This window comes from Notothenia rossii (genome assembly GCF_949606895.1).
Source record: "Notothenia rossii genome assembly, contig: scaffold_82, whole genome shotgun sequence".
Taxonomy (NCBI): Eukaryota; Metazoa; Chordata; class Actinopteri; order Perciformes; family Nototheniidae; genus Notothenia; species Notothenia rossii.
This window is the reverse complement of record NW_027640332.1, coordinates 41,218-55,544: the sequence shown is the minus strand read 5'-3', so window position 1 is coordinate 55,544 and position 14,327 is coordinate 41,218. Positions and strand designations below refer to the sequence as shown.

General features: G+C 48.0%; 1 protein-coding gene across 1 annotated transcript in view; it reads right to left on the bottom strand.

The window, feature by feature from the left end:
• Positions 1 to 3,521: 3,521 nt before the first annotated feature.
• Positions 3,522 to 14,327, bottom strand: part of ninl (ninein-like) — a 27,597-nt gene continuing 16,791 nt past the window's right edge. Inside the window, exons 13-18 of the mRNA XM_079694915.1 lie at positions 10,652 to 10,799; positions 7,650 to 7,742; positions 5,188 to 5,301; positions 4,969 to 5,031; positions 4,526 to 4,639; positions 3,522 to 3,902 (exon numbers count right to left, since the gene is read on the bottom strand). Of these exons, the coding sequence (XP_079551041.1) occupies positions 3,711 to 3,902; positions 4,526 to 4,639; positions 4,969 to 5,031; positions 5,188 to 5,301; positions 7,650 to 7,742; positions 10,652 to 10,799 (724 nt within the window). The 3' untranslated portion in view covers positions 3,522 to 3,710. The remainder of the gene's footprint in view (positions 3,903 to 4,525; positions 4,640 to 4,968; positions 5,032 to 5,187; positions 5,302 to 7,649; positions 7,743 to 10,651; positions 10,800 to 14,327) is intronic.

The following is a 14,327-nucleotide window of genomic DNA, read 5'->3' as shown; positions in this document are numbered from 1 at the left end:
GTGTGTGTGTGTGTGTGTGTGCTCTCTCTCTCCCTCTCCCTCTCTCTCACACTTGTCTCTCTCCTGTCCCTCTCTCACCTCCCTGTCTCTCACACTTGTCTCTCTCTCCTGTCCCTCTCTCACACCTGTCTCTCTCACCTCTCTCTCTCTCCTGTCCCTCTCTCACCTCCCTGTCTCTCTCTCTCACCTGTGTGTCTACCTGGGCTAAGACAAGTTGATTAAATGTTGTTTTGATCTGAATCTAAAGCTATCAAATAAAGCTAGTGTGTAGTAAAGGGACATGTGAATATAAAGTCATGTTCAGGTGGATTTAGTTTCTCTACTGTGACTTTAAATGTCCTTTATTATTTAAAATCCTCTTCTCCAAGTCTCTTCTGCATCAACATGACGGGCTGCGTCTCACTTCGGCCGTTTCTCAATCTCGAGGAAACTGGCTTCCAAGCCAATATTTCAAGGATGCTACGTCATCGAGTGCCGCCGAAGGACTGTTCCAATCTCCAGCATACTTGGAATTCCACCAGAGGCCGCGTCCTTGGTTTGGGGGTAATTTCGAGGCTGCACATGGGTAGACTTTGCGTCCTTCAAATCCCCACAATGCTTTGCGCACGGACCAATTTCAAAAACCCTTGGGGAGAATGGCTGAACCGACGCAGCACACATTTAAATGTAAGTATGTAGAGGCGTAGAACATGTGTTGGTAAATATGTTGCATTTGTTATCACCAATAATGTGTTCTGTGAAAGTAAAGCAAGTTCATAATTAGATAGACATCGTGAGGTATTTATTTTCGGTAGTTTATGTTGAAACCGTTAGAGAGAGTGGCACACTTGTTAGCCTGTTCCATTCTTCTTTGTTTTCCGAAGCCGTGGCTTGGAAGTATACGACTACCAAGCCAGTATCCTCGCGATAGAGAAACGGCCCTCCCTCCAGGGAAGCATGGAGAGAGGAAACCACGAGAAGCAGGGAAACAGTTTTCAGAGCAATGGGACGTCCTTTCCTCTGGAGCGTCACGTGAAGCGACGTCCGTTTGTGATGACGCCGCTCAGCTGATCGTCTGACATCAGCCAGATCAGTGCATGCGCTGCATCGTCCAATCAGTGAGCTATATACAGTAAGGGGGCGGGGCGAGCGTCTGAGGATTTCACCGGAGGATGGTCTGGTAGTTCCTCGATCCTCCGGCACAAATAAGCCACTGGCACGCTACTCAAGACGGCGCCGACAAATCAACTTCCGGTGAGACCGAGGAGCGAGGAAATGAGAAATAAGAGAAGCAGCCATAATGCCTCTTTTTGTCCATCTTTATAAAAACCTGTCTGAAAATAAGCTGGTCAGATTTTGGTCACAGTTAAAGTTACAATTTGTAATAAACACAGAAACTACAACCTGGAGTTCAGCTCGTGATTCAGGGCTTTGGCTTCAAGACAAACACAAATCTGTTTAAAATGATTTACAAAAGACCAAAAGTTGATAAAATTATAATTTAATGTCATTTTACAGCATCGTACACAGAGGTCAGAGAACAGACAGAGGTCTCACTCTGACGGGGAAACACCGACTGAAAGTAAAGGTCTCGTTGTGACATAAAAAATACAAATATATAAAATACATAATACCCTCATGGTTGCAATACTTCAGAGTGTGTGTGTGTGTCTGTCTGTCTGTCTGTCTGTCTGTCTGTCTGTCTGTGTGTGTGTGTGTGTGTGTGTGTGTGTGTGTGTGTGTGTGTGTGTGTGTGTGTGTGTGTGTGTGTGTGTGTGTGTTTTCAAACAGGTATTTCTGGCTCTTCGTGAGGCAGCTTCAGGGAGACGGACAGGTGAGGCTGCTGATGACTGATGTGAAACGGCCACGCCCACACACACCTCTCACACACACACATCATGTTGTACCTGTGAGTCACACTTCTGGTTCATTGCCTCTCCTTAACTTCATGATATTTGTTATGGATCAAATAGAAAAAAACAAATGTACAAAACGCATTGTATTTTTGTATAATTTTTCTGTCTTTTCTTTTTAGAGAAGGTGCTTTTTAAATAAATGTATTATTATTATTGTCCAGAAGCAGCCAATGACATTATTTATTTATTTATTGCAGAAGTTCATTGTCATAGCAACTAAATAAAATTGATCAGATTGATTGATTAATTTAATCCTCACAAATAATCCATCACTGTGACATCCTCTGCTCTGATTGGCTGATCAGGACAGAAGAGGTCATGTGACAGTTTAAAAAAGGAGAAATTGTTTATTGTGTGACGTTTCCCTCAGTGTGTCATGATTAGTGATTAACACACTGCAGGAGAGGGAACAGGTGAGTCCCTTCTCTCTCTCTTTAACACACACTTCAGACTCTTCTCTCTCTCTTTAACACACACTTCAGACTCTTCTCTCTCTCTTTAACACACACTTCAGACTCTTCTCTCTCTCTCTCTTTAACACACACTTCAGACTCTTCTCTCTCTCTCTTTAACACACACTTCAGACTCTTCTCTCTCTCTCTCTTTAACACACACTTCAGACTCTTCTCTCTCTCTTTAACACACACTTCAGTCTCTTCTCTCTCTCTCTCTCTCTCTTTAACACACACACTTCATACTCTTCTCTCTCTCTCTCTTTAACACACACTTCAGACTCTTCTCTCTCTCTTTAACACACACTTCAGACTCTTCTCTCTCTCTTTAACACACACTTCAGACTCTTCTCTCTCTCTCTCTTTAACACACACTTCAGACTCTTCTCTCTCTCTCTCTTTAACACACACTTCAGACTCTTCTCTCTCTCTCTCTCTTTAACACACACGTCATACTCTTCTCTCTCTCTCTCTTTAACACACACTTCAGACTCTTCTCTCTCTCTTTAACACACACTTCAGACTCTTCTCTCTCTCTCTTTAACACACACTTCAGACTCTTCTCTCTCTCTCTAACACACACTTCAGACTCTTCTCTCTCTCTTTAACACACACTTCAGACTCTTCTCTCTCTCTTTAACACACACTTCAGACTCTTCTCTCTCTCTCTCTTTAACACACACTTCAGACTCTTCTCTCTCTCTTTAACACACACTTCAGACTCTTCTCTCTCTCTTTAACACACACTTCAGACTCTTCTCTCTCTCTTTAACACACACTTCAGACTCTTCTCTCTCTCTCTTTAACACACACTTCAGACTCTTCTCTCTCTCTCTTTAACACACACTTCAGACTCTTCTCTCTCTCTCTAACACACACTTCAGACTCTTCTCTCTCTCTTTAACACACACTTCAGACTCTTCTCTCTCTCTTTAACACACACTTCAGACTCTTCTCTCTCTCTCTCTCTTTAACACACACTTCAGACTCTTCTCTCTCTCTCTTTAACACACACTTCAGACTCTTCTCTCTCTCTTTAACACACACTTCAGACTCTTCTCTCTCTCTTTAACACACACTTCAGACTCTTCTCTCTCTCTCTCTTTAACACACACTTCAGACTCTTCTCTCTCTTTAACACACACTTCAGACTCTTCTCTCTCTCTCTCTTTAACACACACTTCAAAAAGTGAAATTATGAGAAAGAAGTGAAATTCCCTCAGAGTTTGATTAGTGATTATTACACACTTCAGGACGGGGTGACTCTTCAGACTCTTCTCTCTCTCTCTCTCTCAGACGTGACCGATCACACCTGAAGACTTCGTGACTCATATTTTCTGAAGTAAGCGTTTCCGTGCGATGGTCACGTGGCGAGCGCGGCCGGCACGATGTCTCGCAGCAGTTTGGTGAGCGCGCTCACTTTGTCCTCCAGCTGGAAGTTCTTCTTCTCTGCGTGTTTCTGCCGCTGCTCGGTGACCTGCAGCGCCTTCATGAGCTGAGCGTTCTCCACGTACAGGTCCTGCAGCACGGCGCTCAGCTGGGAGCTCTTCGACAGCTGCGGAGCACAAACACCGAGTTACTTCCTGGGGGAGGGATCTTAATACCAACAGCTTTCATTTCATTGGTCTATGGCTCCACAGTGGTTTTTACCTTGTTTTAATTCTACTTTCATTTTTTTATATTTACATTTTTTGTTTAAATTAATTATTCAGGTTGAATACAGAATTCAATAATTTACCCAACATTTCAATTGATTATTATTAAAAATCAAAGTCTGAGGAAAAAGTCAAATTTTCAGAATCAAATATTTTTAATACCAACTTTCATTGAATACGTTTTGTTTGTATTAAAACATTTACATTTTAATATCAAGTTGTATTTTAGTACAAAATGTTATTATAGTTCCTTTTTTCAGATTAATTACAGAATTCAAATTTTAACTTTTTGAGAAAGAAATCCAAATATTGGGAAAACGTCCAATTTGAGGAAAAATCAAAATCAGTGGAAAAAAATCAATGATTTAAAAAAAAGTCCAATTTTGAGGAAAAGTTGTTTTTTTGTTGACAAAAGTCCAAATCTGGGGGAAAAGACACATTTGTGAAAAATATCAAAATCTGAAAAATGTGTAAAAGTCTGAGAAAGTGAACTTCTGAAATACAGTCTGAATCTGGGACCGACCTGTTCTCTGAGCTCGCTGACTTTCTCCTGAAGAACCAGCCGGACGGCCTTCAGCTTCGTCTCCAGCTGATCTGTCCTCTGCTGCAGAGACAACACCGCCTTCTCGTACTGATCCTGAACACACACACACACACACACACACACACACACACACACACACACACACACACACACACACACACACACACACACACACACACACACACACACACACACACACACACACACACACACACACACACACACACACACACACACACACACACACACACACACACACACACACACACACACACACACACACACACACACACACACACACACACACTGAATTCAGCTCAAAAGCTGATACATGTTTTCTTTTGTGAGCAAAAATCTTAATCTGCAAACTGCAAATGTGTCGGGTAAATGTAAAGTATGCAGTTCAGTAAATGTGTGTGTACCTGCTTCATGCTGATCTGGGAGCTGCTCTGCTGGCTGTGCAGTCTCAGAGCCTCCCGCACCGCCTGCACACACACACACACACATTTATATTGATGGTGTCACGCTTCATATACAGACAGGTGTTACTGCGGCTAACAGCTAACGGCTAAGTTCCTCTTATTTGTGGTTCCAGTGTGATCAGGAGATTTTGAACACTAAGCAGTGGTTCTGGTTCTGACCTGGTCCTGGTTCTGGTTCTGCTCCTCCTGCAGCTCTCTGACTTGGCTCTTCAGGTTCTGCTGCTCCAGGGTCAGTTTGTGGAGCTCCAGCCCGCGGACCTGCAGCTCCGATAGCTGACACAGGAAACAGCGTCTCAACATCTCAACTTTATCATATTCACTCAGTCAGGCTGCAGCCAATCAGATCAGAGCTACATGTCCACAGTAGAGATGTTAAGATTCACCGATTCGCATCGGTGCACCGGCATAAACGTTCAAGATGCGAGTGCACCGGTTGAAAGAGTGCACATCGGCTACAGTTTGGGTTGAACTCGCGATGCATCGATTGCGTAGTGTCTTTGCATCGGTAAAAACCGATTCATTCATATAAAATCCCCTTATCTTGTCAACGCTCAGCAGAGACGATCTTTGATATTTGCTTCGCCACTACGGAGGCCCAGAGTCTCAGTTATCAACACACACGGAAGTTGAGGAGAAAGAGAAACACAGCGCAGCGAAAAATACCTACAAATCAAACGTTTGGCAACACTTCGGATTGTTCAAGAAAGACGGTGTAATAGTCATTTATGCTATATAGTTGAGCGCAGGTCATAGAGAGTACTAAGGTATCCGTAGACCTTTGTATGAGGTATCTTTATTACTTAACAGGTCTACAGCCATGATACATAGATCCGTCCTAGATGCGGACTTGCATACACACAGTATCACTCCGCAGCCGCACCCCATCAGTAACGTCCTGATGGTATATGTGCGCGGCACTATTACTACAGACGGTCAACTTGAAAAATCACTCGCAAATTGTTAACGATGCCGAGCCGCTTTAAAGTACACAAGTAGTACGAGGAACTTAGCGACGCACATAAAGAGGCGACGTGGGGTCTGCGGCTGAAAAGAGAAACCTGAAAGTGAGACATATGAGTTAAATCACTCAGTGAGGTGTTCTGTCAGAGAGAGGTGTTTAGCTTACAGCAGCCTGTGACGGCCAATAATAATTTAAATGTCTTCCTTACTTTAAGCAGTTATGAAATACCTGTTTGTGAAAGGTTCTTTGTTTTCTTTATTGTTCAGATAGAACCCACTGCTTCCTGCTCACTGGTGAGTTAGCCTCTGAGTGTTAAGCACATCAGGCAGCAGCTGTATGGGCATTGCTCTATGGTAGCTGTTATTTGCACATTGTTAATCATGAGCCATGCATCCTTACATTGTTTAACTGTGAGGTGTTATAACATGGTACTCTGGAGAGCTTTTAAAGGTAAAAAAATAAACGGCATGATGGGATGTGCAGTACCAAATATGTAAAGCACTTTTTTTTTTAATGTATGATTTGCTGCATATCAGGAATAAAACAAAAATCCTCTGTCGTACCATATTGAAGTATCATTATTTTTGCATCGTGTTGAATCGCATCGTATCGCCCCGAATCGCATAATGTTGAATCAAATCGTATCGAACTGTATCGCAACAGGGGTGAATCGTATCGTATCGCATCGCCTGGTGTTTCAAAGGTATCGTTAATGTATCGTATCGTGGCAACGTATCGAGATGCGCATCGCATCGGCCTCAGTGATGGAGATGCACATCCCTAGTCCACAGAAAACACGGGATTACAAATGGTCTTTCATTCAGTTTCAGTTTTTATTTTTATTTTAATCCAACATTTTATTTTGAAGATTTATGTTTTATTTTAAATAAATTATTCAGATTAAATACAGAATTCTGAGGAAAGACAGTCATTTGAGTAAAAAGTCCAAATTAAATATAAGAAAAATCTGAAGAAAAAAGTAAAAATTTGAGTAGAAGTCAAATTGTGACTAAATTGACAACTTTTCTGATGATTTTAAAATGAAGAATATTGAAGTTCCTCTCCACTTAATCCAAACCTAAGTCTAAGTTTTGTTCACGTAATATTGTTACTTCTTTTCGTGCTAATTGATGGTTTTATAATCTCAGAATTTGGGAGTTTTTCTAAAGTTTTTGTAAAACTATTATTTGAATCTTGGAGTTTTTCCCAGTAAATTCAGCACTTTAATCTAGAAAAACAATTTATATATATATATATATATATATATATATATATAAATATATATATATATATATATATATATATATATATATATATATATATATATATAAATATATATATATTTATATATATATATTTATATATAGATATATATTTATATATCTATATATAAATATATATATAAATATATATATATTTATATATATATATATATATATATATATATATATATATATTTATATATATATATATAGAGGAATTAATTTTGATCTGAATTAATAACTTTAATCTCAAACTGTGGGGATAACGTCAGAGTAAAATCAATCCTTGGGTTTATCTCCTGAATCCCATGCTCTGCTTCTACTCCAGGTGTTTTTGGGGGGTTCTGGTTCAGGTTCTGGTTCTGGTTCTGGTTCTGGTTCTGGTTCTGGTTCTGTACCTTGTGCTGCAGCTCCTGGTTCTGGACTCTCAGCTTGAGGTTCTCCTCCTGCAGGGAGCTCGGACCCTCCCTCTCCTTCAGCAGATCCTCCAGCTGACGGAGACACAGATCATTAATATAGATAACGGGCCCTTCACACAGAACACAGCCACAGGACGGACCCTTCACACAGAACACAGCCACAGGACGGGCCCTTCACACAGAACACAGGACGGGCCCTTCACACAGAACACAGCCACAGGACGGGCCCTTCACACAGAACACAGGACGGGCCCTTCACACAGAACACAGCCACAGGACGGACCCTTCACACAGAACACAGCCACAGGACGGGCCCTTCACACAGAACACAGCCACAGGACGGGCCCTTCACACAGAACACAGCCACAGGACGGGCCCTTCACACAGAACACAGCCACAGGACGGGCCCTTCACACAGAACACAGGACGGGCCCTTCACACAGAACACAGGACGGGCCCTTCACACAGAACACAGCCACAGGACGGGCCCTTCACACAGAACACAGCCACAGGACGGGCCCTTCACACAGAACACAGCCACAGGACGGGCCCTTCACTCAGAACACAGGACGGGCCCTTCCCACAGAACACAGCCACAGGACGGGCCCTTCACACAGAACACAGCCACAGGACGGGCCCTTCACACAGAACACAGCCACAGGACGGACCCTTCACACAGAACACAGCCACAGGACGGGCCCTTCACACAGAACACAGCCACAGGACGGGCCCTTCACACAGAACACAGCCACAGGACGGGCCCTTCACACAGAACACAGCCACAGGACGGGCCCTTCACACAGAACACAGCCACAGGACGGGCCCTTCCCACAGAACACAGCCACAGGACGGACCCTTCCCACAGAACACAGCCACAGGACGGGCCCTTCACTCAGAACACAGCCACAGGACGGGCCCTTCACTCAGAACACAGGACGGGCCCTTCACTCAGAACACAGGACGGACCCTTCCCACAGAACACAGCCACAGGACGGGCCCTTCACTCAGAACACAGCCACAGGACGGGCCCTTCACACAGAACACAGGACGGACCCTTCCCACAGAACACAGCCACAGGACGGGCCCTTCCCACAGAACACAGCCACAGGACGGGCCCTTCCCACAGAACACAGCCACAGGACGGGCCCTTCCCACAGAACACAGCCACAGGACGGGCCCTTCACACAGAACACAGCCACAAGACGGGCCCTTCCCACAGAACACAGCCACAAGACGGGCCCTTCCCACAGAACACAGCCACAAGACGGGCCCTTCCCACAGAACACAGCCACAAGACGGGCCCTTCCCACAGAACACAGCCACAAGACGGGCCCTTCCCACAGAACACAGCCACAGGACGGGCCCTTCCCACAGAACACAGCCACAAGACGGGCCCTTCCCACAGAACACAGCCACAAGACGGGCCCTTCCCACAGAACACAGCCACAAGACGGGCCCTTCCCACAGAACACAGCCACAGGACGGGCCCTTCACTCAGAACACAGCCACAAGACGGGCCCTTCCCACAGAACACAGCCACAAGACGGGCCCTTCCCACAGAACACAGCCACAGGACGGGCCCTTCACACAGAACACAGCCACAGGACGGGCCCTTCACTCAGAACACAGCCACAGGACGGGCCCTTCACACAGTCACAGGACGGGCCCTTCACACAGAACACAGCCACAGGACGGGCCCTTCACTCAGAACACAGCCACAAGACGGGCCCTTCCCACAGAACACAGCCACAGGACGGGCCCTTCACACAGAACACAGCCACAGGACGGGCCCTTCACACAGAACACAGCCACAGGACGGGCCCTTCACACAGTCACAGGACGGGCCCTTCACACAGAACACAGCCACAGGACGGGCCCTTCCCACAGAACACAGCCACAGGACGGGCCCTTCACTCAGAACACAGCCACAAGACGGGCCCTTCCCACAGAACACAGCCACAAGACGGGCCCTTCCCACAGAACACAGCCACAAGACGGGCCCTTCCCACAGAACACAGCCACAAGACGGGCCCTTCCCACAGAACACAGCCACAGGACGGGCCCTTCACACAGAACACAGCCACAGGACGGGCCCTTCACTCAGAACACAGCCACAGGCCCTTCACACAGAACACAGCCACAGGACGGGCCCTTCACACAGAACACAGCCACAGGCCCTTCACACAGAACACAGCCACAGGACGGGCCCTTCACTCAGAACACAGCCACAGGACGGGCCCTTCACACAGAACACAGCCACAGGACGGGCCCTTCACACAGAACACAGCCACAGGACGGGCCCTTCACTCAGAACACAGCCACAGGACGGGCCCTTCACACAGAACACAGCCACAGGACGGGCCCTTCACACAGAACACAGCCACAGGACGGGCCCTTCACACAGAACACAGCCACAGGACGGGCCCTTCACTCAGAACACAGCCACAGGACGGGCCCTTCACACAGAACACAGCCACAGGACGGGCCCTTCACTCAGAACACAGCCACAGGACGGGCCCTTCACACAGAACACAGCCACAGGACGGGCCCTTCACACAGAACACAGCCACAGGACGGGCCCTTCACTCAGAACACAGCCACAGGACGGGCCCTTCACACAGAACACAGCCACAGGACGGGCCCTTCACTCAGAACACAGCCACAGGACGGGCCCTTCACTCAGAACACAGCCACAGGACGGGCCCTTCACACAGAACACAGCCACAGGACGGGCCCTTCACTCAGAACACAGCCACAGGACGGGCCCTTCACACAGAACACAGCCACAGGACGGGCCCTTCACACAGAACACAGCCACAGGACGGGCCCTCTTTAAAAAGGCTTTATTTATACTTTGTTTTAATTCTGCCTTCCATCCAATCATTTTATACATAAACAAATATTTGATAATAAATGTTTTGAATTTCTCTGAATTTAATAATTTAAATATTTCCTGATATATAACCCCCCCCCCCGCTGACCGTGCTCTGTGCATCCTGCAGCTTCCTGTTCAGTGATGTCACTTCCTGTGCGTGCTCATGTCTCTCCTGGCTGACGGAGAGCAGCTGATCTCGAAGAAGCTCCGCCTCCAAATCCTCCACCTGAAGAACAGAGAGGGTTATTATGGGATGCATTTATTACATCATCATTAAGGGCGTGGATCAGGGACACTTTGGGGCAGAACATAAGAACTAACGTGCAGAAGGTACGTTTATCTATCCGGCACATTTCAGACGCAGAGACAAAGTGCTTCACCTGATCATTAACACATAACAGAGAGACACTAAATAAACACAAAGGATGACACATTCATAAAACAATGAACTCATGAGATACAAGACAGTTTAAATATGGTAGGTGCTAAAACCAGTTCAAAGGCTTCTGGGTAATCAGCTATCAGAGGATAGAACTCAGCGTGGAGGAAGAAGACCTCAGGGTCTCTGGGAGTGTATTCCTTTTGTGGGGAGCTGAAAAACTAAAAGCAGTTTCGGCGCGTTTGGTTCTGAGCCGGGGAACAATGAGTAAGCCCGCCCCCGATGACCTCAGAGCTCTGGGGGGCTCGTCACAGGGCAGCATGTCAGACATATATTGGGGTCTCAAACCATTTAATGCTTTATAAGCTAACAATATCATTTTGAATGGATTCAGTAAGCTACAGGCAGCCGGCTCAGAGATCTGAGTTCTGGACTAGTGGACGGTTCTGATCTGATTTTGTCCACAGACCAGTAAATACACTGAGACATTCCTCAGGCCCGCTAACAACAAATAAGTGAACTTGTTTTTCAGGGTCTTGTTGAGACATGAATGTTCTGAGGAGGGGGTTATTTCAGAGGCTCTGGAATCAAATATTTAGATTATCAAAGAAGGAATTGGAAATGATCTGAGATTAAAGTTACAACTGTACGAGAATAAAAAGGGAATTAAACAAATATATTTTTGTAGATTATAAATCAAACTTTTTTTTTTCTCAACATGTGATTTTATTGGCAGAAAAGTTATTTCTCAAAACCGTATGAATTTTAAGATTTTGTTCTTCACGTAACGCAAATGTATGATTTTATGATTTAAGAATATTAACGTTTTTGTATAATTTCAATCTTTAGTCTTTTTCTTGTACATTTACATTTTTCTAAATCATTTTACTGAGCTTTTCTTTTCTCAACTTGTGATTTGATTGGCAGAGAATTCATCATTTATTTCTCAAAACACATTCATTTTAAGATTTTCTTTTCACCTAATTTTTTTGTTGCAAATGTATGATTTTAAGATCTAAGAATCTTAAAGATTTTGTAAATGCTCTATTTTAATATTTCAATCTTTAGTCTTGTTCTTGTTCATTGTATTCTTCCCCAGAAATGTTTCCTCTTTAATCTCAAAGAATATTTTTTGTAATTTTTTTATCTCATATATTTAGGATTATTTTCTTGAAAATTCTGCATTTATTATATTTCAGTCAGACAACTCACGTGTTTCTTAACATGTTTATTAGAAGCAGCATATAGTTTGAGTTTGGCGTCTAGGCTCGGGACTCATCACTCCACAGATTTACAGAGAACATTGAGTGATGATTAGAAAACTATCCCCCGAGCCTTCAGGTAGAGCTGGGGTGGAAGCTGGGGGGAAGCTGGGGGGAAGCTGGGGTGGAAGCTGGGGTGAAGCTGGGGTGGAAGCTGGGGGGAAGCTGGGGTGGAAGCTGGGGTGGAAGCTGGGGTGGAAGCTGGGGTGGAAGCTGGGGTGGAAGCTGGGGTGGAAGCTGGGGTGGAAGCTGGGGTGGAAGCTGGGGTGGAAGCTGGGGTGGAGCTGGGGTGGAAGGTGGGGTGGGAGCTGGGGTGAAGCTGGGGTGAAGCTGGGGTGGAAGCTGGGGTGGAAGCTGGGGTGAAAGCTGGGGTGAGGCTGGGGTGGAAGCTGGGGTGAAGCTGGGGTGGAAGCTGGGGTGAAGCTGGGGTGGAAGCTGGGGTGAAAGCTGGGGTGGAAGCTGGGGTGGAAGCTGGGGTGGAAGCTGGGGTGGAAGCTGGGGTGGAAGCTGGGGTGAAGCTGGGGTGAAGCTGGGGTGAAAGCTGGGGTGGAAGCTGGGGTGGAAGCTGGGGTGGAAGCTGGGGTGGAAGCTGGGGTGGAAGCTGGGGTGGAGCTGGGGTGGAAGGTGGGGTGGGAGCTGGGGTGGAGCTGGGGTGAAGCTGGGGTGGAAGCTGGGGTGGAAGCTGGGGTGGGAGCTGGGGTGGAAGCTGGGGTGGAAGCTGGGGTGGAGCTGGGGTGGAAGGTGGGGTGGGAGCTGGGGTGGAGCTGGGGTGAAGCTGGGGTGGAAGCTGGGGTGGAAGCTGGGGTGGAAGCTGGGGTGGAGCTGGGGTGGAAGGTGGGGTGGGAGCTGGGGTGGAGCTGGGGTGAAGCTGGGGTGGAAGCTGGGGTGGGAGCTGGGGTGGAAGCTGGGGTGAAAGCTGGGGTGAGGCTGGGGTGGAAGCTGGGGTGAAGCTGGGGTGGAAGCTGGGGTGAGGCTGGGGTGGAAGCTGGGGTGAAGCTGGGGTGGAAGCTGGGGTGAAGCTGGGGTGGAGCTGGGGTGGAGCTGGGGTGGAGCTGGGGTGGAAGCTGGGGTGGAAGCTGGGGTGGAAGCTGGGGTGGAGCTGGGGTGGAAGCTGGGGTGGAGCTGGGGTGGAGCTGGGGAGCTGGTGTGGAAGCTGGGGTGGAAGCTGGGGTGGAAGCTGGGGTGAGGCTGGGGTGGAAGCTGGGGTGAAAGCTGGGGTGGAAGCTGGGGTGAAAGCTGGGTGAGGCTGGGGTGGAAGCTGGGGTGGAAGCTGGGGTGGAAGCTGGGGTGGAAGCTGGGGTGGAGCTGGGGTGGAAGGTGGGGTGGGAGCTGGGGTGGAGCTGGGGTGAAGCTGGGGTGGAAGCTGGGGTGGAAGCTGGGGTGAAAGCTGGGGTGAGGCTGGGGTGGAAGCTGGGGTGAAGCTGGGGTGGAAGCTGGGGTGAAGCTGGGGTGGAAGCTGGGGTGAAAGCTGGGGTGGAAGCTGGGGTGGAGCTGGAGTGAGGCTGGGGTGAAAGCTGGGGTGGAAGCTGGGGTGGAAGCTGGGGTGGAGCTGGTGTGGAAGCTGGGGTGGAAGCTGGGGTGAGGCTGGGGTGGAAGCTGGGGTGAAAGCTGGGGTGGAAGCTGGGGTGAAGCTGGGGTGAAAGCTGGGGTGGAAGCTGGGGTGGAGCTGGGGTGGAAGCTGGGGTGGAAGCTGGGGGTGAAGCTGGGGTGGAAGCTGGGGTGGAAGCTGGGGTGGAAGCTGGGGTGGAAGCTGGGGTGGATGCTGGGGTGGATGCTGGGGTGGAAGCTGGGGTGAAGCTGGGGTGAAGCTGGGGTGAAGCTGGGGTGGAAGCTGGGGTGAAGCTGGGGTGGAAGCTGGGGTGGAAGCTGGGGTGAAGCTGGGGTGGAAGCTGGGGTGGAGCTGGGGTGGAGCTGGGGTGAAGCTGGGGTGGAGCTGGGGTGGAGCTGGGGTGGAGCTGGGGTGGAAGCTGGGGTGGAAGCTGGGGTGGAGCTGGGGTGGAGCTGGGGTGAAGCTGGGGTGGAGCTGGGGTGGAGCTGGGGTGGAGCTGGGGTGGAAGCTGGGGTGGAGCTGGGGTGGAGCTGGGGTGGAAGCTGGGGTGGAGCTGGGGTGGAGCTGGGGTGAAGCTGGGGTGAAGCTGGGG